The following is a 23,463-nucleotide window of genomic DNA, read 5'->3' as shown; positions in this document are numbered from 1 at the left end:
AAAGTTTCGAAAACATGTTTTATCAAAAACTCCGTGCTTGCCAACAAACTATTTTTGAATTCTTGCGAGTGTTTTATCAATGGCAACCATAGTTTTATCCCTTTTAATAAGCTTTGCCTTTTCACAAGCTCGAAGAAGTTTCAGTTTTTTTTTGCTTACAATGAAATTACAAGTGTGTGTGCTTGTGGCATGTGGTCCATACCTAGTTCCTGCGGCAGTTGCAGTTGCCAACAACGGGAAATCAGCAATTAGCGACAGACCAGTTGGCCAATGCCCTTGCCGCTGCACTCTTCAGTGGGTCATAAAACCACCAACGGTCCCGGCTAGCTGGCTGGCTGCCTGCCCGCCTGCCAGGCAACGGACCGCTGAACCACCCAACCCAATCACTGCGTCAGGCACGCATTTCCGCCACCGCCAACTGCTTCCGGTGGCACTTTGCACTTTGACTTGGCTGCTCGACTGCGGCTGCTGTTTGCACGGCCTTTGTGGGATTCTCGCTCTCTCTCTTTCTGGTAGATGCCCATCTCTCTCTACACCGCCACTCTGGCACTCGGCTGGTATCCTTGTCGTCCTGCTGCTCGTCCTGTGTCATGTAATTTTATGACTAATTAGTCAGCTACTACGTCAAGTTGGCAACTACATAAAGCACTGGTGGTGGGTGGCGTGCGCCGGACGGAGGACCGGTATGGGTTACGACATTCGTTTAGTTTAAGTCTTGAACAGCCATGGGCGTTTCTTGATCACAGGGCGTGGCCGTTTATTTGCTTTGCTGCGCTTTTAATTGCAAATTTTCTGCTGCAGCATTTTTATGGCACGCGTCGATGTTGACGTCGACAGCAACAACAATAACAATAAAGGCGGATACAACAACAACAACAGCTGCCTCCGGTCTGTCTACAAAGTTGCAGTTTGTTAGTTGGCTGCTGCCAATTGGCTTTGTTGGGCCCTTTGTTCCCGCCTTCTTTGCCCCCGACATCCCGAATCAGACCTTACCGCCAGCCTCTCCAGCACCTAGAGCCCTCACCACGCCGACATTCTCTTTGTTCTTATTTGGCTTTGTGTAATTTTGCAGCAGAAATCACAAAGTAGCAGATTGAAGACATTTTTGAATCTGCTTCGGCAACTTCATTGAGCGCAATTTGCAGTAATTTGTAAAAGCCTTAAGCTAATTTCTGCCAGTGGACTTGAAAATATAAAACACATGACCTCGTACTAGATCCTGTTAAGAGCTAAATGTGAATCTGGCTTTAACATTTAAGAGGTGGAAAAATAAACATAATCAGGAAAAGTTGTATTTAGGCGTGATCACTTAAGGATAACGGTTATTAATATAAGCTTTTACATTAATGCTATAATATATGCAATGCATTCCATTATATTAAGATCTTAAAATCCCTTAAATTTAAAAAAAATTATATAAATTAAATTTCTCTGAACCGTTTATTTCCAGCTTCCAAAAGACCATAGCTCACCATATCTAATTTGGGCGCTTATTAATTATACTTGAGTCATAAATAAAAGAGCCAAAAATTGTGTTAAATTTACAACTGACAAAAAGACGACAAATGATTTCCGCTGCTAAATTATCCACTTCCGTTGCATGTTCAACATTTGTGTGCCCCCAATAGCAATCCCGCCCTAAAATCCAAAAACTGTCGAGTCAACTACAAGCAAAGTTGGGCAACACCTGCAACAGGACCTGCCCGAAAGCCAGGGCTACAGCTGGGTAAACGGCAGATGGCTTACAGCTGGAAGTTTGTGTGTGTGTTTGTGTGTGTGTGGGGGGCTGGCTTGGCTTGGCGTGCTGAATTTTAAAAATACATACGAAATTTAAATGACAAGCAACTAATGGAAATTGTTAACAATTTTCAATGGCAGGTGGCAAGAAACTTTACCAACCGGCTGCGACCTGCTGCGCCTTGCTACTACTCGAGCAGCAACCTTTGCAGCAAAAATCAGCTAACAGCACAACAAATGGCTTCATTTATTTGCGTCTTTTGTGCAATGTTAGCGGCACTTCCGCCCGGCGTTGGCGTGAACAGCTCAAGAAATCCTGATTTACGTTTAGCACGCCCCCTCAGCAGACGTAGAGTGTGAAAAGTTTGCCTTAAAAAGTTTACAACCCTTGACAGTGGGCAAAGCCGAAGTTGAAATTCCCTTGCAGATACATCATTTGCGCGGGATTTAGTAAACAAAACATATTACAGTACTGATTTTGACTGGCATTTTTCTTTTAAGACCGACCAGTTTTGGAGTTTTTAAATTATTCCTATAGAAGCAATAATAGATATTTATACCAAGTTGTATCTTTATCGTTGCACTGAGAATACAGAGCACATTGAATGGTACAAGGAAAAGAAAAAATGCAACAAAGCGTTACATATTTCACAACAAAATTAAATTACCTCCAAAAAGGTATTGTAAAACGACCAATGGCAAAAGAAACATATAATGTTTATAAATAAGACGAAAGAGTAAAGTAGAAAGTTGTAAGAGAACTTATTGCTGTTGTTGTTGTTGTAGCACTTGCAGTGATTGAATGGCCAACAGGCTTTAATGTTCTTTTTTTTTTGCAGTATTTTTTCTTTAGCAAACTTTGACTTTGACTGAAAGGAAAACCTCACTTTAAGTTTTTCCGAAAAGTTAAAACTTTCGGACATCCCTAAATGGCAGCTGCATTGCGGCTGCAAATAAAATAAAAACACACCGACATTTTTCAATCATTCTTCTAACTGGTCCTCACCTACTTCATGTATCATTGCTTTGGAATTTCTGACAGGAGAATTATCAATTGACGCGTCGAGACTCGTTAAAGAGCGGCGCACTCTGCGCTTACCGCTGCCCTCGGAGGCAATTAGCGCCTTCTTGAGCTCCATTTCCTCGCTATTTACCTTCAGACAAATGTCTATGAACAGGATGAGATCAATGTTTTTCAGACGTTTGGCATATTTAAAGGCTATAGTTAACATTTCCTTCTGCCTCTCAACTTTGCCCAGCACCGTATGCGCTTTGCAGGCGATTAGTGCGCTCAAAGCGGCCCATACGTAGCTATTGCCCTTGATTGCTTCTGAAATGTATGTTATTTGAGTGTAAGTCACATACTCTCAGCAATACTAACCATCCATGGATTTGCGAGCCAGCAAGCAGCAAGTATCGAAAGAATGATTATCGAGATTCGCCTGAGCCGCTTCATGGTACAAGTAGCTGCGTTCTATAGGATACTTGGCAAATCGCATGCGGCTTTCAAATCGAGCTATACGTTGTCTAAAATAAGGACGAAATACTTATAAATAGTTATACATATCGTCATAATAATCAGGTCTAACTTAAATATCTCTGCTTTGGGATCAACAAGCTGCTCTCGCTTAATTTGCATTATATTATTGAGTTTAACATTGGCGGCTGTACCCAGTTCAATTGGGATCTTGAGTAAATTCAGTAGACGTGTTCGTCCCGATAATGTTTTTAGGGCGCTTGAAATTTTGTATTCATTAATGCGGGCCAAACCCAAGTAGTTGTAGACCTCATTAATGAATTCAAATTTCCAAGGCATAATGCGGTGCGTCTTGATTGTTACATAGTCGCCCGTGACCTCATCCACAAATTTCGTTAATTTCTAAAATATAAAAAATAAAAAACAAAAAACTATTTAAAAACACTTGATAACGAACCTTTAGCTCATGTTTGCTGATCAGAGCTCGAATAGTTCGCAATATTTTGAACATATTTCGTCTCGTTTGATATTGTATGCGAAAGAAGTTCTCCTCCTGATTTTTCAGATACAGTTCGTTGTTCGGATACGTCTTAATATGTTTACTGTACATGGGGCAGCGGGCGTGCAGCATTTTCTAGATAAATCAAATATACACATTTAGCCATGCACAGATAATTATACGCGAAAAATAAACATACTGTAAATGTTCGAACTGTTTTGTATTTTTCATTGGCTAGACGTTTTAAATACTTTGTTGACTCGACGGATTCTTTTAATAAGAGGCTTGGATTTTCACGTAAACTCTTAAGAAAAGAAACATCCATCCAGGATTTGTTTAGATAAGCTTGACTATAGGTCTTGAAGCGTCGCTCGCGACGCTTTTTCTCCAGCGGTGAGAGAAACTCTTCCTGAAAACAAACAAAAATATTAATTCCCTGATCCCCAAACACATATATGATTGTTACCTCCTTCTCCAATATGCTGAGCACATCACAGTCTGGCTTCACATATGTGGGCTGCTTGGCCAGACCTGTTGTCATTTTGTCTATAAGAATATGCACTGCCGGTGCTGTTTCGTCCGAAAGCGCATCATGTATATTACCATTGACCTATGAATCAGTAGTGCCATGGTGTAGGCTATATGTTATATGCTTTATAAATAAATATATATATATATATATTTAACTAACCACACTCAAACGATTCAGCAATGGCCTTGCTTGCGAATAGCAAAAGAGCCTCAGATTGTAGTGAAGATTTCGCTTGGCATCCTCAAACTTATTCGATTCATAAAGCGCATCACAAATCTCCAAATTGATTTCTGGATCGAAATTAAACCGACTTTTTCTTTTTAAAGTATCTGCAAAATTGAAATAAATTTTTTATAGCTTTCTATATATATGTATATCGGATTTGGCTCTCAACCTTTAGCTTTTAAACAGTCAATCAGTGCCTCCGGCGCCCGCGCCACTTTTCTTTTGATTTGACTTCGCCTCAACAGTACCTTCGTATCATTTGGGTCAATTTCCAGCGCAGCATCAAAGTATCGACTACCGGCATGTAGGTTCTGCCTATGAACAAAATAGGAGCCCCAATCGGTGTACATGGCTCGCAGTTGACCATCCGTCCACTTGAGTACTTGCCATGGCTCCAGGTGCTTTTGCACTCCAGCGGATGGTGCGTATAGTTCCGCGCTCTGAGACATTGTCGTGTGTTTGCAATTGGGGTAGTGTATTAAAAACGGTTAAAAGATCGTTTAAAACTATATAAAATAACAATTAAAAAATGTTAAAATTAATTATTAAAAAATTATATATATTAAAATCATGTGTGTTTAGTGTGTCTAAATCTAATTTATGACAGGCAAACACAGCCTGATATCTGGGCTCCTGAGTTTTCAATCAAAATCTGACAGAAATGGAAAGGGTACTACTACTGTACTCCCTATTAATATGACAATTAAATTTATTATTATATAAAAACCATCCATGGATGGATTTTAAGACTTTTATTTGTTCTGAATACAATTTTATTAAATGTTTATAAAATCTTAAAGTTTAACTTTGTGAATATTTTAGAATCGTGTACAAGATATTTATATTTCATATTTGTAACTATTTTTTAATACATGCTGTAATAATACACTTTTAATATCTTTGGTGAATATTCTTGTATTAACTGGGCCATTTTCGTCAACAATATATTTTAATGAGTATATCTGTTCAGTGCTCTCAACAATTGGCTCTCCCAGAGTGTTCCCGTGTGCTTTGGTATTATAATTGCTCTGGGAATTATTAAGGCAAATGGGCCGCTCTTTAGCCGAGAATATAAAAGGATTTATCATACTCAGTATAGCTAGGGGCTTTCTAGAAATATATACAAATAAGTCAACTATATTTTTTTATTTTTAAATTATTATTGTTTTTTGTATCTTACAATGTTTTCAGGTCCACCTTGGCAATATTGCGTACATCGTAGCCATGTTCCTGGTTTGAGTTGAATCCAACCGACTTATTGCCCAAAACTATTGTGTAGTCTGTAGGCAATTCGGAACTGCTGGAAAAACAGTTGGACACAGTGAGCACATAAAATGGGTCAATAATTGAGCCCAAGCAACGAAATATATAATTATTATTTGAGATGCGTTGAAATACGCTGACCAGCCATGGATCCTCTTTAACTGTGTCAAAAGTTCTTCCACAGTCAGGCTTGCATTTTAGTTTCGAAACTTTAGTATTGACCTTTGACCATTTCCCATTCGTGTTGCATATGAGTTCTTCATGGGAAATAGTGGATGTATAGCCCTTAGCACAATGAATGATGGCCCTGGTTGAGGCCACAAGTGGATCTGTGGCACAATCGATGGTATTGTTATTGGAACTACACGCGGCCTGAGTACTGGGATCATTTATAAGACTGTTACGATCGCAGGCATTTACACACTCCGCCCACGGTGCCTTCCATTCACCATTATCGCAAGTGTTTACATCGCTGCCCTGAAGAACATACGTCTGGCTGCAGCTCAGTCGCACCGTCGTCTGGTGGGACACGGTACCCCCGTTGAAATATGGCATGCCATTGTACAAGGTTCTCAGACGCAACTGCGCGCCGATCACAGTGCAGCTCTTCTTAAATTCTGGCGGCTGAACCGTTGAAGTAGACACAGACGTTGGAAGCGGACTTTTGTCGGTTGTAGAGATTTCCCAAGACGGTATGTACCAGTCCTCAGTTGAGGTCTTATTGCTCATTTCGTTGCATATGACAGACAGTTCATCGGACCCATCTAGGCAATCAATACGGTGATTACAGGCCGCCATTTTGGAAATGCAGGCGCCGTAGGCACAACGAAAGGAACCGGGTGGACAGATCGACCCCACACAAACTTCAATATTTTCATCCGAATTATCCAAACAGTCCCCAACGCCATCGCACATTTTGCTATGGGGAATACATTCTTCAGATTCTTTGCATTGAAACTGCGTGTAAGGTTTTTCACTGAAAATATCAAAAATTAAAAAAAAAAATTGTCCAAATTTAAGTTAAAAATTATGAGTAACTCACGTGCATTTACCACGAATTTTCCGATCAAAAAGACTTGGGTCGTTGGTACAATCGAACTCGTACTCATCTGTATTATCCCAGCAGTCCTTTTTCCCATCACACCACTTGGAGCTCTTGACGCAGGCGCCATAGGAGCACCTATGTTCATTGCATTTAATATTATAGCATTCTACAAATGTCTCATCGGTGCCATCGGCACAATCCATAAATGTATCGCACTTGAGAGAATCAGTTATGCACTGACCATTCTTGCATTGAAACTGCCCCTCCAAACAGCCACTTCCTTTCTCTGTGTTCGGATAGGCTGTAATTATTGAAATACATCAACACAATGTAATGCTACTTGCTTTTTCCATGCAAATATATGTATATTATTGCTTTCAATTACCATATTTCAGGCATAACAGCACTAGGCAAATTCTAAGTACTTGAAACATTGGAGTTGTTCCGATTATAACAATATTTGTAATGCCGCTGTTTCAAATATCGACTGTTCGCTTTCGAGTTTCTTTGCATACTGAATTTAAACTATACCAAACTCTATCGATATCGGAGGGAAACCACGTTGTACATTCGTACACATACATATATGAGAAAACAAATATGATTGAAAGCGGAAAAAATTCACACAAGCACATACAGTACATATGCATGTATATGAAGATTATTATTTTTATTCATGATGATGATTATTATATTTTTAGCACAATATTACAACTTTTATTAATTTTAATCATGATTTATTATTTAATTATTCTCAAAGGGTATTTTGACACCAAACTATTTGTCATATTTGACAATAATAGTAGTTGGAGTATTCGTCGTTGTTCCTTTTTTTTTTCGTTTATAAGTATGGTAACAAATTGAAAGGCGCGCAGATTCGATCAAAGCAGTCAAAACATTCACACACTAGACTTGACACCCTTTCATTTTAAACACACAGTTTTTCAATTTGGTGTTTCCAGTGGGTATTTTTTTTTTTTTTTTTTTATTATTTTTTCCTCGATAAATTGCGGACCCTGTTAGAAATTGTTCAAAGCGGTTTTTTCGCACTCCAATGTTTCAATACACACTCGTTGCCTGCCCATTGATTAAAAAAAACTAGTTTCAGCATTTGAATGCAAATTAAAGGCGGGCCTTACAATGGAATGGATTGCACTACAAAAGAACAAAACAATTTAAAACCAGAAAGAACAGTCATGTTCGGTATGATGAAACTTTCAGATACACCAATTTGCAGATACACTCATATTGAAAATACTATATGAAATAGTGCTCCGATACTAAGATATTTCTAAGATTTTATATTGTGTTGTAGGTGAAATGAGGCTCATGATATCATGAAATATTAGAACAAAAATCAAATGTTTTCTTATAAAAAGTCTCTGCCAGAGTATTACACGTTTATTTGATACAAGGCTGAAAGAACACAAAACGCATACGGCTAGAGACCAAATGCATAATTTTTCATACCTCTAAGGACTCAAATCGTGTCTAGTGCGTATGTTTATATATGCATACCCTGACCCGACTTTGCCCGTGGCACGGATAAAATCAATGTTCTCAAAAAGCTTAGGAAATATTTTGAAAGTAATTTGACGGACAGTTAACAAATAACTTTCATACAGTCATTGGAGAGAAGTTTGGACTTTCCGAAAAGTTGTAAACACGTCTCAACTGATTTAACTTATAGATCCAAGAAAATTAATTTGAGCCCTATTTCCACAAGCAAAGATTTTTAAATTGAGTTTAAGGTCAATCAGATAGTAAGCAAAAAAGTTTCATACAAACGTTTTTCTCGATTTTTCGATATTTTCGGGTGTTATTTCCTGAAACCCCGTCTTAACGTGCATCTTCATCACATAAGGTGACTTCAGTGAAAATTTCAGCTTCCTAGTTCTAATAGTTTGGGCTGTGCGTTGATCACCAATTTACCAAATCGCTGCATCACGTATTCATCATATTCTTATGCAGAGCTCTGAAAATAAGTTTGAGGTAAATCGGGCAACTAAAATCTGCACCAACAAAATCTTATATTCGAATTTCTACTGAGGATGCTTTGATTCTGGAGGAATACATTTTTCGTGAAACACCCCTCGAATGAATTAGAACAAAGAACTGTAAAATTGAGTTTAATGCCGATCAGATGGTAATTAATAAAGGTTCATACAAACGTATTTCGCCACCGTCTCAACGTGCATCTTTATCACATAAGGTAACTACTGTGATAATTTCAGCTTCCTAGCTCATACGGTTTGGGCTGTGCGTTGATCACCAATCAGTCAGTCAGTCAGTCAGAATACTTTTTTAACTACTTTGTGTCTTTGTGGAAATTATCTATTTTTAATTCAATTTAGGCATAGGGGAATCTAGTTTGAGTGTGCTTAGTTTTGTTGGGAGTTGCGAGTGTTGAATTTAAAATGAAAATAATTGTAGCACAGCAAAAGCAGCTTTGATGTGTCTGTGGGGTGGTGAATGTAGTCGGGATGGTAAGGATGAAGTTGGGTGGTGTAGAGTGCAGACAACATAAAGTGCACAAGTGACAATGGAATTGTTTGTAAATTGACAAACAAAATGCGCTTTTGTGATTCACCAAACGGCAAGCGAGAACGACAAACGGCATTTCGCATGGCCAAAGGGGCGCATACGTTATATGGATTGACATGAGCTGGCACTCTCACCCACACACACACACACATAAACTGTTTACACTGACAAATGAGCGCAAATTGCATTGCCAGTTTGTCGTTGTTACCATTTCCTTTACTTTGTGTCATTGTTGCTGTTTTTGTTATTGTTTCCAGCACAACTGTGTCAACAGCAACAACAACGACAACATCAGAGGTTGCTAAAAATCGACTCTGCGTCATTTGCATTTCGATTGCGGCACTCATGCGCTTGAAGCTCTTAAAGCACCGCTGGTTTATATAAGTATATAATAATTCAACAGCCGATAACACATGCCAGAGCATAATTGTAGCTGGGGCTCTTTTAATTGACCTTTATATGGGGTCTGGTATCAGAATGTTTGCGTTTGGTCCGCTGCCTCAGTCCCTTGCAGCGACATAACTTAAAATTTTGAAGTTTTTATGCCAATAAACTTTGATAAAAAAAAAAAAAAAACAAAATTAAATAAATATTACAAGCCTCCAACTTGTAGGCATGCAAAAGCGAATTTGATAAAAATATTGAAATTTGAATAAATATTCCATGCCTGTGTATTGCACTGGGCAACATATATATTACTCTAAATTAAATAATTCATATATTTAAAAGATATCATATTTCTTTGAAATGCCTAAAAAAAATTTCATTAAAGTAGCCACGAAATAATTAAAAAATTGCATGTATAAAATGTATATTCTCAATTGATATATTTATTTTCCTATTACAACAATTATCTTGAAAAACGAATCAGGCTTCGAAATCTTGTAGGCCAGTGTTATGTGCGTCACAAAGCGTGGTCCCTAGTGGTGCTGATAATATATCCGGTCGTAAACAAGTGATTGACTTTGTTTATCACTAGCAATAAACAATTTTTTCAACCTGCGGATGAAGAAATTATTCGAATTTAATTCGTGTTTACAGAAACTCTAATATCGCAGTGATTTTGCCTAGAAATCAATTAGGGTTCTTGAGGTATTACCCAATTAATAAGGCTTAAAAGTCTGGCGGACAGTGCCGCGAGTGCAGCCACAACTTTCGACTAGCGCTAATAACCAAAAACTGTCGCCTCCTCCACTTAGTCATCGGCAGAAGCCCAAATGGAACCCACAACAAGATCTTGCGGCCACACAAAAAGCCAACCGAAAAAAAGGTCGTCAAAACTTTTGCCTAAAGTTTGCATCGGCCGATGGAAGCTGCACTGTTGCGGCACGGGGCCGGTTGAAAGGCAGGGAGCGCTATATGGCTGGCTCTTATCCAATTAAGTCATAACTCAATATGTGAAGAGAAAGAGAGAGAGAGAGAGAGAGATATACACTTGGCCATTACTTAGGCAAAGGCAAAAATTTTGCTCTAATAACTTTGGAGCTGATGCTTGCTTCCGTCTACTTTTTGGTGGCAAGCAGATAATTTTCGCACCCCACAAGTCCCACCCGGAACCAGAGCCGCATTCAACTGTAGCACGTAGCCGTGTAATTTGCTAGCCAGAGTTGTGTGGGCGGGGGTCTTGGAAAGAAGTGGGCGATATTTTAGTTTATGCTGAGCAACAGCTATCCGGCTGCCTGGCATTGGCTTTTACGGCACCAGCGAGACGCTGCCACAACTCATTTGGCGTTGACCAGGACGACTTTGTTGGGCCACAGCGCACCCCCTGTTCGCTGACACAACCCCTTTTGCTGTGAGTGGCTGGAACAGCTCTCCAACTCCATCCATCTGCAGTTGAACGCGCGCATAAATTATTCATTTGTAATGTGCAGCCGAGTTGGGCTACACGATGGGAAGGGCTAGTGGTATGGTTGGGGCTGAGGGAACACTGTGTGTGCACTTTTGGCACAGGATATGACACTGACACTCAGCGCCCGTCGCTCGTCCTGCGTCAACAACTTCCCAGCGGCAACTGGTATGGGGTCTGAGGTCCTTGGTCTTCGCTCCCTGAACTCCGTTCCCCGCTCGACGAGCTGGGTCTGCGCTCTTGGCGTTTACTTTCGGTTTGTAATTTCCTTCTGGAGTTTGCGGCGCCAAAGGAAGACAGCCAGAAATGGCGAAACCTCCAAGAAATGCATAGCAAAAGCGGCAGCAGCAAGCGGAGAGTATATTGCAAATGACGATTCCAACTGAACTGGGCAGCATACCACACACACACCCCTTTGGCTTACCATTTTCTTTAGGGAGCAGCGTTGCTAGCATTTGCAAAGTTTAAAGTTTGCTTTAGATCTGCAGCTGTGTGTGAAAAGTTTCATTTGTGAATTGAAAAATTATTTCTAGTTTCATATGCAGAGTGTGTGTCATTTACAGAACGAGACGCCCAGCTAACCCAACAAGCTGAGCCAGCCAAGCAGCACACAGCCATTGACAAAATGGAAAGTTGTTGACTTAGTTTCCGCTTGTGCGCCGCTTCCGTTGGCCCAGTGTTGCACATTGCTCTTGCAACTTTCAGCTAACGCTGTGTATGTGCCGCAAGAGTCTTCAGCCTGGCTTGTCGGCGCTTTGGCAACACTTTTAATTATGTGCTGGCTTCGCTTAAATTGAAGTAAGAGCTTAAGTTTTTGCTGGTTTTTGTGGCTTAAAGCAGGTGCCAAGCCCAACCTATTGAAAATGCTTTCGTGTAGAACAGGCAAAAGAAGGTTCCTCTGACCGCATTACTGGTATGTACTCTGAGATCAGCACCAAAGTCCAAGTAAATTGAAAAATCTCAGTTTGCCTATTTCTTTGCAAAATACGTTTCTTAATGTAATTAGTAAGTTTTTCTTTTCATACTTTTAGTATTACAAATTTTTTCGTTTGGCCGGCGTTTATTAATTTTAAACAAAGTCTTGCCAACATCGGACTTCTTTTTCATACAGCTCTATACAATGATTTGGTTGAAGAACGAGTTATGTTAGCTTTTTGGAAAACTTTTCTGCTTTTCAAAATATTATAATTAACGCCGTCTTATATGAGCTTTAGTATTCTGCTGAAAACTCGGAGTAAAAAAGTTTAAGTTTAAGCCATATATTTTTAAGGATATTAATCTTTCGGCCTGCGAAAATGTTTTTTCGCATTAAAAATAAAATGAAGCAGCTTGAAAGAAAGCTGACTACAACTTATACATATGTTAACTAAACATTTTTAGACTTTAATTTTTAAATTTGCGTTTATAAATTGTAAAACACAGAAGCAACTAAATGCACAACATTTATATTCTAGATGACAGCCAGTAGAAGAAATTAGCAGACCAAATAGAATTAACATATGAAAGGCCTTGGCTAAAATAGAACTCTCACAGATTTTGCAGTTCCAAACACGTAGCACCGTCCATTTAGTAAATTCTGCAGAAAACTCATAAAAGTATTTGCCTTGCTACAGCTAGTTGCAGTGCGAAGCATGTGGCACGTGCGCACACATAGTTGCAACAAAAAGTGAACTGAAATGCATGAAGTAATTAGGTATTTAAAAAGTAGAGAATATTGTCCGACATGTGCGCAAAGCTGGCGGTGAAATACCAATCAGTATATGATAAAGAAATAAAGAGTGAAGGAGACTAAGTTTAAAGAGGCGCAAATAAAATAATCTATGCACAATCTTTTTTGCTTATAATCAATGTAATAATCATTTTATTAAGAAATTATATTATAAGATCTCTAGAAGATATGAATGTAATATATAACAAGTAAGAGGTAAGAGCTCCCAACTCCCGACTAGGGGATACCCTGAACCCTCTTCTTCCAACATCAAATGCATATATATATTCTAGTTTAGAAGCTATATGTCAGGTTTGGTGACTCTAGCTCTTATGATATACCAAAATTGCCCAAAAAACAGGATAGCGATATCGATTTTAATCGATTGCTTGAAAATAGTATAAGTTATCGATTATCGGAAACAAATTCGATCTGCGCAGGCACTAGGAGCACCTACATCTAAATTTTCAAGTCTCTAGCTCTTATAGGTTCTGATATCCTAGCGTTCATACATACGGACAGACGGACAGATGAACGGACGGATAGACAGGCAGACGGACATGGCTAGATCGACTCGGCTATTGTCGCTGATCAAGAATATATATACTTTATGGGGTCGGAGATGCTTCCTTCTGCCTGTTACATTCATTTGCATTTGCACAAATACAGTATACCCTTATAATCATTTTTAATGGGTTCAGGGTATAAAAATATTAAACATGATACTAAGAACTACGATTTTCCGGTGTAACGGGTGTTAAATTTTGAAGAAACGGTGATTTCAACAATTGAGCTGGACTGGCTATGTGGATGCCACATGAAGGAACAGGTGCGCGCAACCGCAGCAGAGTTGTTGTTTTTATTTTAATTTTTGGACGATGTTGTTGTTATTTATTAAGCTCGCCATGAAACTGACTGCACTTCACCGCAAAATTGTCAACAGGCGGGCCTCACACGCGCACACACACACACACACACACACACACACACACACACACACACACACACACACACACACACACACACACACACACACACACACGCACACGCACACACACACACACACACACACATAAACACACACACACACTCACAAGCATGCATTAAAAGAGCCGCAGACACGCACGTGTGCTGCAAAAAACGGAAACGGAAACAGCAGCGCGGTCGTCTTTTGAGTGTGTGTGTGTGTGGCTTATGTGTCTATGGGTGTCTGTTTGCATTGGTGCTTGTACGGGCTTTGACAAATATTTCGTGTGTACGCGAGCCAGATACCCGTGTGAGTGTGTTTTGCCGGATGTGAAAGTTTGTTGCTGCAAATAAAAGGTTTCGAAATTAGCAAGTAAAATATGCACACAAATGACAGGTGTATGTGTGTGAGTGTACAGAATTAACGGAAACGGACTTTAGTGGTATGTGGCATATTTAATTTATGTGGCAACATTGACGGCAACAATTTTAACAGTTTTGAACAATTTTTTTTAAAATTTTGTAACAAGATTGCAATTGTTGAAATAATTTGAAAATATTTTGAATTTACATTATGTAATTGTGGGATTAACAGACTGTAATTAATTCACAATGACTCTTCAATAGCTCAACATTTGGTTTATGAGGGCGTCGTCGCTTAGTTCAGACAAACGGCAGCCTTAAATCAGAGCTCGTATGCTCATGATTAACGCAAATAGCTGTCAGATGGACGATTGCAGCTGACAGGATGGTGCCTAATTAAAATGGCAAAATGTCAACCACAACAACACCAACAACGTCGCCAACTACAACAACAACAACAATGTTATTGACAATGCACGTCGAACAACGGGCAATTGTCATGCAAATTTATGCGCCAACTGGACACAAACAAACGAAAAACGTCCGAGGAACACAGGCAGCGTCGACTCTCCGACAACATCGCAGCTCCAACTCAAACCCAAAGACAGACCCAAAACCAAACCAAGATCGCAAAAACTAAGCTTTCAAATTATGCACAGCACATGCAGACATGGCACGGATACAGTTGCTGTTACATAGCCGCAGATACAGACACAGATACAGATACAATTTTAGCGATACTTGCAGTTGTACATTTTCGTAGAGCTGGGTTCGTGATATACGCATTGCAACGCTTCGTGTTTAATTTTCGTGTTTACTCCACCCTTTTTTATATTTTGCATTCAATAAATTGCAGACCCTTTTTATAAACCTTTATAAAGTACAGAAAAAACGAAAGTATAATCACACAAAAAATGTGGTAAATAAAAATCACGACAAGCGCCCATATCTAACATTGTTTTATACTGTTGTTAGTTTTATAGTGTCGTCGCAGGGGAGAGAGGGCAGGCCGATGATAAATCTGTTAGCTGCGCAGCTCTTTGCCAAATGGTAAATAAATTTTAACTTGATTAACGATTTTGCAGGGCTCATTTTTGACCCCTCCCCCAAATTGATTGGTCAATGGCTGCATTTTCTGGCTAGCGTCAAACAGTTTCAACTGAGAAATTAATTTGTATCTCTCATGCCGGGGTCTTAATTGCATTTTGCGTTACGATTCATTAACTTGGCCAAGTGAAGTGCAACATTTGTGGCTGGTTGTGTTGGCCAGTGTGATTTTGGGCGTAAATCGCGGCTTGTGTGCTTTCAATTCAGTTAACAGGTCAGCAGTGGCAGCTGCAGCAGCAGCAGTAGCAGCGCCTGCCTGTTAGCGCTTATTATCCTTGTCACATTCGAGGACCAACGCGTCGCGCCTTTGTGTACCGTTTGTTCATGTGGTTCTTGTTGTTGCTGCTATGCCAACAATTTGCCTGAGTGCTGCGAATTCCTTGCAGGTAAATGCACATATACACACATGCACACTCACTCAAACACACATATCGGCTGGATTGAGTAGAAGCGAATCAGAAGTGAGTGCTGCTGTGTGAATGTGGAGTGAGTGTAGTCAATGCCTCGCCAAGATTGAATTAGTTTGCATGCTAATTCCGTTTGGCAGGGTTGTTTGCGCACTCGAAGTACGGACGCGATGGTGTATACCCTGGTTAATTTGATAATTGCCTAGCGATAAGCGCTGCAAGTATAAATGCGCCCTTGTATAAATTATCTCGAGTCACAGCAACTGATCTTTGATATGGATAAATGTACTATTTAGCTAAATATTTATGCAGGCTATTATTTGCTATGAACACAAATGAGAGGGTATAGAGCCCTTTGGAATTGCACCTGCGTTCCATAGCCAGGGGAATAAATAATTTAAATTGCACACGAAAAGATTTAATGTGAAATGTGATTAAATTCATCGAAATATGAGCATTCGAATTGTAACCAAATAAGTATTGCTATACTAAAGCCAAGTTAGGGCCTAGTATGCCATTAGTTTTACTAGATTATTGTGAACTACGTCGATTTTTGACTCGGCGATAATATTTCAATACTTCAATCCGCGCAGCGCTATATAAGCTGGCTCTTTACTAGTTATGTTCATATTTCAAGTGGACATGTGTTTCAAGCAGCAGCAACAACTGCCGCCAGAAGTGGACTCCAATCTAACCGCCTGCTCATGTACGTCATACATGCCCGCCAGTCAGGATACTTTTTTGCAGTCGCTGTTGTTTTGCTCGTGTATTTGTACATCGTGGGGCATTTATCAAGTGTCCCCTTGAAGCGGCTATTGCTGTAGTTGGACCTTAGTGCATATGCCACCACATTTTGCTTAGACCTGACCAGCAATTGTCATACTCCATGTCATGGTAAAAATGGATAGGATGCCAGATCCGAGTCTCTTATGCTGCATTTTTAAAGTGATTTTTAGCTGGCAGGAGCCGCCTGCCATCCACCCAGCCACACACCAGAATGTCAACCTATGTATCTAAATATCCACGAGTACCTCAAAAGGCATTTGAGATACAGATTCATGTGGATTGCATGTATGATTGCCGCAACCAGGATGTCAACTGATTTAGTGTTCGGCTTTAATAGAGATATTTCCATAGACATTGCTAACGCATTGTGGCTGGGCCATTAACTCAATGCCCAGACAAACGCAGACAGCAGAGAGTATTAACGAAAGTTACATAGACAGCATAAATTAATTAGATACACAATAAATTACTCATGTGCCAAAAGCAGCTGATAAACACAATTACAGATACAGGACAGCCACAGACCATTGTTTGTCTGCCTGAAGTAGATTTTATTTCATAGTTGAAGCGGAAGGTCTGGTGACAGCAAATAACAATTTAATTCTATTAGCAACTTTAATAGTAAAATAAGCGACAACATTGTTAAAAATAACAATATATTTCTAAATCCCAATCAATGTTTTTAAGGACAAATTTGGAACCAATTGGACACTTTGTAAAATAATAAAATATATCTTTCAAATAACTATTTTTTCTGCTACACTTGTGATTGTCATTCCATATATTCATGAAGAAAAATTTACTGAACAGTGGAAAGTGTCTTGTCACTTTTGCTAAAAAAAATAAAAACAAAATGAAAAAATTAATGTGATCTCACAGAAATCACAGTGGAAAGCGAAACATGATGCGAAAAGAACTTAAAACAAAATCAAAAGCGTGCTCAAATAGTGCGAGAAAAAGAAACGAAGTGGGAAAAGCAAAAGTAAAGCCAACAAAAACTATAATTTCCTAAAGGACTTAATTATTTTATAATAAGCACATAACACAAGCGAACTACAAGCAAAGCGTAGCCCAAAGACAGGACACAGCAAGACGGGACTAGAAAAAGCTGTGGTCAACGGGCCACAGGAAGAGTAAAGGATGCCGCGTAAATTCAGCGCAAAAGTTGCTAAAGTTTTTCCACTCACAAATCGGACAGGATAGTTAATGGAGGGACATGGCAAAGCAGGACTTGAGTAAACGGAGACAGCATAAATTGTGAAAATATTGCAGTTTGCTTTTATCTCACTTCCCTGGCAAGTGCCATTCCACTCCTTTTATTTTTCCCTATTGTTTTATTAATACATACTTGGATTAATTATAGCAATAAACGTAGATTTGCGAAAGTTTCTTCAGATTTTGCAAAGACTTTGCTTAGTTAAGTTAGCTAACATTAAATAAATTAAATTGGTTTGAAAACAAAACCAGATGTAAGTGTAAATTTTTACTGTAATGAAATTTCTTAAAAGGGTATTCACATAAAATACAAATATATTTTTATGATTAAAATCATAAATTTTATTGCAATTTATAACAATTACTTTAATTGCATAAAAGGCCTGTTAAATGAATGGGCATGGAATCGCACCGATATTTTCCACTTCAAGTACTTTTCGTAGTTTAACATACGAAGCATTTGGTTAGCTTATTAATGTGATTTCTTTAAACTCGGCCTGTTCGACAGCCGATATATTTATGAGAGCCCAGTTGACCTAATTACAATTCACCATCTAAGCTGCGAGTAACTGAATTGATATTAGCACAAGGCAAAACTTAAACGCACTGTACCAACAATAAGGTCTATACGCTTAAGGCCATCAAATGAGATAAGCATAAAATGGCATTACGTATACGCACCGTTGGACGATGCTGGCATGAAACAAACATTTAAACACTTCAAAAACAATATAAATTCATTCAGCATTCAGCCAAACGATGGCCAAACTATAAGCATAAGCCATAAACTACATGCACAGGCCAAATGCAGACAGACAACAGCAGCAACAATAAATAAATGCCCAACAATTGATACTTTGGCCAGAGGAACAGCCAGAAACGGCAAGGCCAACGAGAACAAATGCTTCTAGCTTATATAACAAGCGTGCGAGACGGAGTAGAGGCGGCTTTCGACAGGCATGAAACAGAGCACAGAGCCAAATAGATAGTTAAATGCCTACACACACACAAACACACAAAAGCATAAACACACACACGAAATAGCATTGGGGTGCTGAGGGGAATCAAAAGGAGAGTTGAAGAGCAGCATCAAATTCATTTGAATTGCAAAACAAACGCAGACCGAGGCACCGAAATGAACTTAATCATGTTGTAAATTTACATAATTTGACGTATATATATATATATATACATATATATAGGGTACAATAAAACAGAGAGAAGTTGCTCTATATTGAATATATGGTTAATATTATTTGTATATATTTCAATCAGTAGAGCTATCAATTCGTTAGCTCATCATAAAATCGATTTTGCTAAATTATTGTTAAGAGAATTGAGAGACACCAATTAGATAGGTCCTTCGCACATGTGGGAATTTACAATGTTTAGAAAAAAAAACATCTTTTAGCTATATTAAAATTTGTATTATATTTCATTGATAAATAAATAGCAATATAAAATAAATAAATAGCAATTATATAATATCATTGTTTTATTTCAACATTACATTTACAGTATATTTAAACATTAGTTCTTTCTGATGGTAGATTAAAAAAAAAGTCTAATAATTGTTTTGATTCGAACATTCAGATTTTCTCAATGTACGCTAAGGTATAAAATGTTATTTTCTTAGAAATTCTTTGTATTCCCTCGGCGCCTCATTAACTCTCAATGCCTTAAGCAAACTTTTCTAATGAGCTACTGCAACTTAATTACCTCGGGGCACAATCCAAGGCTGTCGGCTCCCTTTTCCAGATATAATATGCTGAAATTACATTACTGCGCATTGGCAGCCGAGTCAGGCTTTCTTTTATAGGTAGCTGTCAGCTATAATGAGCCTCAATTGCAGTTAGTCGCGACTTGCATGAAGCTATCAAGATGTGAACCAGACGCAATATGCACTATGCATTCCCCCAGTCTGTCACACATTATGACAATTTAATTGAAGGTTATGCGTGACGCAGTCAGCAGTTGGCAATGGACTAATAGACATGCCCATAACCATTCAGTTTTATAAGGTCAGATTGCGCGACAATCGTCAATTGCATTTTAATATGATTATTTTGTAATAATATGTGTGATTATTACAACAAGAAGTAGAGAAAGAATGAGAAATATTCTTTACCTTAACTTTAAGCTCGAGCTGTATTATTCTATTAAAATTTCTTTAAAAATTTTATAAATTTGTTCTCACAGTTGTGTCTGAATGTAAAATAATTTTTCTAAAGAAATTTTAATAAAAAATTTAAACATATATGTATATATATTTTTTTTCTGAAAATATATAAAGACTTGAGTCTAAAAAAGAAATACTTTAAAATAACATTTCTAATTGACTTCCAAGTATTAGGCTGCCTCTCGAGTTAGTTGCCATATCTACTATGGCCCACCTTAAGTTAACTTTAAAGCTTGCGATCTTATATATAGACTTACTGTCATGCGCTGTAGCTAGTTAATGTTTGAACACTTGATAAGGCTAAATTAAAAGTGCGCTGAACTGTAGAGAGCTTTAGTAAGCATGTTGCTGGGCACCTTGCAAGTGTTTGCAGTTTAATGGAATTTTTAATTTTAGACCGCTTCCATTTTCAGCTCACGACATTAAAACACATTTTTTATTACAAAACATTAAAGATGCAAAAACATACCATTTTCCCTCCATCGAGCAGTTGCCTTAGCGCGCGCCTTGAGCCAGTCTAACAGAAGTTCGAGCAAAAACACCGTCGAGCTGACCAACATGGCCAGGACCAAAGTGAAGAGTGCGGGCGCAAAGTGTTTGAGATCCACTTCCACCTCGGCATCCTTGAAGAGCGTGCAGTCGGGCCTGGGCACAGTCCACATTTTGTCATTGTAACCAATCAGACCCGTTTCGCCCAAATAAAGCACTGCATGGTTCAGATATTCGCGCCAGGGCGAGCTTTTGGGCAGCACTGAGGCGCCCAGATACGGCGGACTGAACATGATCTCCTGCAGCTCGCAAAACAGGCGCTCGTCCAACAGCTCATTGAGCAAGCGGTACAAGCGATCGATGGCCGTGTGAAAAGCAAAGCCGCCAAACTTGATCCGCTTGGCGCCCTCCTCAATGGACAGGATATTGTGCTGGCGATCGCGGCAGATGCGCTTGCTATAGACATTGCGCACCAGCTGATTGGAAGTGTTGGTAAACAGCTCATAGTTGTAGGCAATATCCTCCATGCCAATCTCCAGACTGCTCTCATACAACGCCTGTAGATTAACAATGCTGCGCGGTGTATCCGACAGCAAGGAGCCCACAATGAAGGCGCCATAGAACTGCATCAGCATGAAACTGAAGATGCAACTTGCGCTGATCAGAATCTTGGTCGAAGGCAGCTGAAATTGACCCGTTGACGGTCCCTGCTGCAAAAACGTTTCCAGCATGGTGAACCAAACAAATGACATTTGACGTTCCACAGGCTGCGCGAGGTGCTGCTGCTGCTGCTGCTGCAGGCGTAGCTCCTGGCGTACGTGCAACATCAACAACATGGCGCTGCCCACCACCAGCGCTAGGACGCACCACCACACCTGTGTGCTCAGCGGCTCGAAGAAAATGTTGCGTATGCTGCTGTGGCGCGGATGGCGAAACAAAAAGTGTATCCTGCAACAGAGTAGAAATCGAAGTGGAAAAAGTCATGTATCAACGAGGTGTTCTTGCCTAAAAACGAATCAAAAAAAACTATATATATATTGTTTAACCATATATACAATTTACACCGATATTAAACATTTAAAACATTTTAAATTTCACTTGCAATTGAAAAATTTAAATGCCTATAACTTTGTCAAATCGTGTCAGATATCACAATTATTATTTGTAGCATTGAGCTTGCCATCTTGTAGCGCAGTGTAATTGATAAATTAGGGACTTACAGTTGCGTATGGAGCACAGGCGTGTATTGTATATAGCGATGCCTTTCGGTTACAAATCTAATGGGGCATACAGCAAAGTGTACCTCGCCGCTTGTAACGTGGCCCATTACACCCGTCCAGCTGCCATTTGGCAGCAGCTGCCCCCAAGTTTCGCGAAAGCGCACTTCCAAGCTGCAAGTTGTAGTAATGGTTAGCTCCAATGACTGTCAAACTGTAGTACGTTACCTCAGATTATACATACGCCCTATGAGCAGAAATAGCTGAAATGTCTTGCGTTGCATAGGATCCAGTTGGAGCAGATCCTTATTGTTGCTCAAATAGCTCAGATCATCCATGCCAGCTGGCTTCTCGATCAACTGTGGATGAAAATTGAGTCTTCTAACTGTCTTTTGCTACCTATTTGCCGCAAATTACCGCCGTGCTGCCTATCAGCGTTATATTGCCCAGGTTGCTGCGACGTCGCAGCCAGCTTCCTCTAAAGTTCTCCCAGAGCTTATAGCCACCGGACGGACTCCACTGGCCCTTGGACTCCACGCGCAGTAGCGTATCCTGACCCACTCGGTAGACATCGTACAGCAACCAGCTGAGGCTAAACGCAGTTGTATGACAAATATTTCGCACATGGGAATCAGGTGTGATTATAAAAGTAGATTTTAATGATTAAATTATTGAGCATATTACTTGTTATAAGTATTTTATAGTTTTTTATATTAACTAATTTATATAAGTTATTTTTTAATGCTTAAAAATGTTATGGGGGAAAGTTAATTAACTAACTAACGATTTTTTTAATGTTTTATGCTCCCTTTATTTTTTATACTTCATACAAATTTATCGTTTTTTTAATGTTTTTGTTATTGGTTAACTTAATGCACCCGCTGTGCAATGCCAGCTACACTACTCACTTGGTCGTCTGTGGTACGCTCATTGCCACTGTTATGTCCGCATCAATGCTTATGTTATAAGCAGACAAGTGCAGCCTAATGATCTGCTCATCTGTCCGATTTGTCTGACATTTTCCCAGCATGAACCATGCCTGGCTATTGTTGAAATAACCCCCCGCGGAGGCCGCCTCGTAGACCCAGCGCTTAACGTGCTCGCCCTCGAATGCCGCCACAAGCAGCGCAGTGCGTGGCGCCTCGTAGTAAAACAATTCTTGAAATTGCACGCCCCTTTGGGGCGTAAAAAACTGCATCCTGTAGTTGGCGAACAATCTCTTATAGTTTTCAATTTGCCTGGACCAGTTGGGGCCTGGGCCGGGTCCGGGTGCGAGCACTAGCGCATGCTTCAAGTGTTGGGCACGCAAAAAGTCCTCGAAGGCGAGCAGCTCATTGGAATTTATGTTTTCAATTTGCGCGCCACATAAAAACGTTGCCGAAATTATAAAAATCCATAGAATTATTTTCACTTGCAACTTAATCATTTTATATGGCTCCACTTTCACTTGGCCAACTTGTTGTTGGTCAGCTGCGAATCTGTTTGCCCCGCTGTGGCATCTTCTTTTCCCTTTTATATGTCAGTCGAGTCATGCGAATTCCCGCTCGTGTATAATAATCATTTATAATTTATGCGTTCTGTCAGTTATGGTGCAGCGCCTTTTTATCATGCCATACACAGCGAATTGCACGGCTGACACGAAAATTGTGCGTTAACTGCAAATGGGAAACGACAGGATAATTACTTAAGCATAGAAAGCAAAACGAACCGTGCAAAAATTGCGAATCCATTATAAATAAGAAAATATGAAAATTATATAATATATAAGTTATTGTCTATGAGAGAAATAAGATTGTTTTGCCAAAGGTTCAGAAGCTTTTTTTTTTTACACATTATAAACATTTCACAATACCAG

At 39.4% G+C, this 23,463-nt stretch overlaps 3 protein-coding genes across 5 annotated transcripts; all 3 read right to left on the bottom strand.

The window, feature by feature from the left end:
- Positions 1-2,710: 2,710 nt before the first annotated feature.
- wa-cup (walker cup) lies at positions 2,711-5,049 on the bottom strand. Of its 3 annotated transcripts, none has more exons than XM_032433716.2 (8): positions 4,640-5,049; positions 4,405-4,574; positions 4,180-4,323; positions 3,913-4,122; positions 3,672-3,848; positions 3,327-3,616; positions 3,119-3,264; positions 2,711-3,064 (listed from the first exon to the last, which is right to left on the bottom strand). In XM_032433716.2, the coding sequence occupies exons 1-8, from the start codon at positions 4,917-4,919 to the stop codon at positions 2,721-2,723; spliced, it is 1,761 nt and encodes a 586-aa protein (XP_032289607.1). In that variant the 5' UTR covers positions 4,920-5,049; the 3' UTR covers positions 2,711-2,720. The 3 variants fall into 3 exon arrangements, with proteins under 3 accessions (XP_032289607.1, XP_002056424.2, XP_032289608.1); XM_002056388.4 differs by having other exon boundaries at positions 2,711-3,067; positions 4,640-5,047; XM_032433717.2 differs by lacking the exon at positions 4,640-5,049 and having other exon boundaries at positions 2,711-3,067; positions 4,180-4,351; positions 4,405-4,545.
- Positions 5,050-5,225: 176 nt separating this feature from the next.
- LOC6632524 (modular serine protease) lies at positions 5,226-7,303 on the bottom strand. Its single transcript, XM_002056387.4, has 4 exons — positions 7,164-7,303; positions 6,776-7,079; positions 5,651-6,709; positions 5,226-5,580 (listed from the first exon to the last, which is right to left on the bottom strand). The coding sequence occupies exons 1-4, from the start codon at positions 7,210-7,212 to the stop codon at positions 5,310-5,312; spliced, it is 1,683 nt and encodes a 560-aa protein (XP_002056423.2). The 5' UTR covers positions 7,213-7,303; the 3' UTR covers positions 5,226-5,309.
- Positions 7,304-20,006: 12,703 nt separating this feature from the next.
- Positions 20,007-23,081, bottom strand: Ir84a (Ionotropic receptor 84a). The gene is made up of 5 exons (XM_002056386.4): positions 22,517-23,081; positions 22,026-22,194; positions 21,837-21,967; positions 21,612-21,782; positions 20,007-21,339 (listed from the first exon to the last, which is right to left on the bottom strand). The coding sequence occupies exons 1-5, from the start codon at positions 23,032-23,034 to the stop codon at positions 20,352-20,354; spliced, it is 1,977 nt and encodes a 658-aa protein (XP_002056422.2). The 5' UTR covers positions 23,035-23,081; the 3' UTR covers positions 20,007-20,351.
- Positions 23,082-23,463: the final 382 nt, after the last annotated feature.

Source organism: Drosophila virilis, chromosome 2, assembly GCF_030788295.1.
Source record: "Drosophila virilis strain 15010-1051.87 chromosome 2, Dvir_AGI_RSII-ME, whole genome shotgun sequence".
NCBI lineage: Eukaryota > Metazoa > Arthropoda > Insecta > Diptera > Drosophilidae > Drosophila > Drosophila virilis.
Note: the sequence above shows the minus strand (reverse complement) of the source record. Positions and strands in the feature narration are given on the sequence as shown.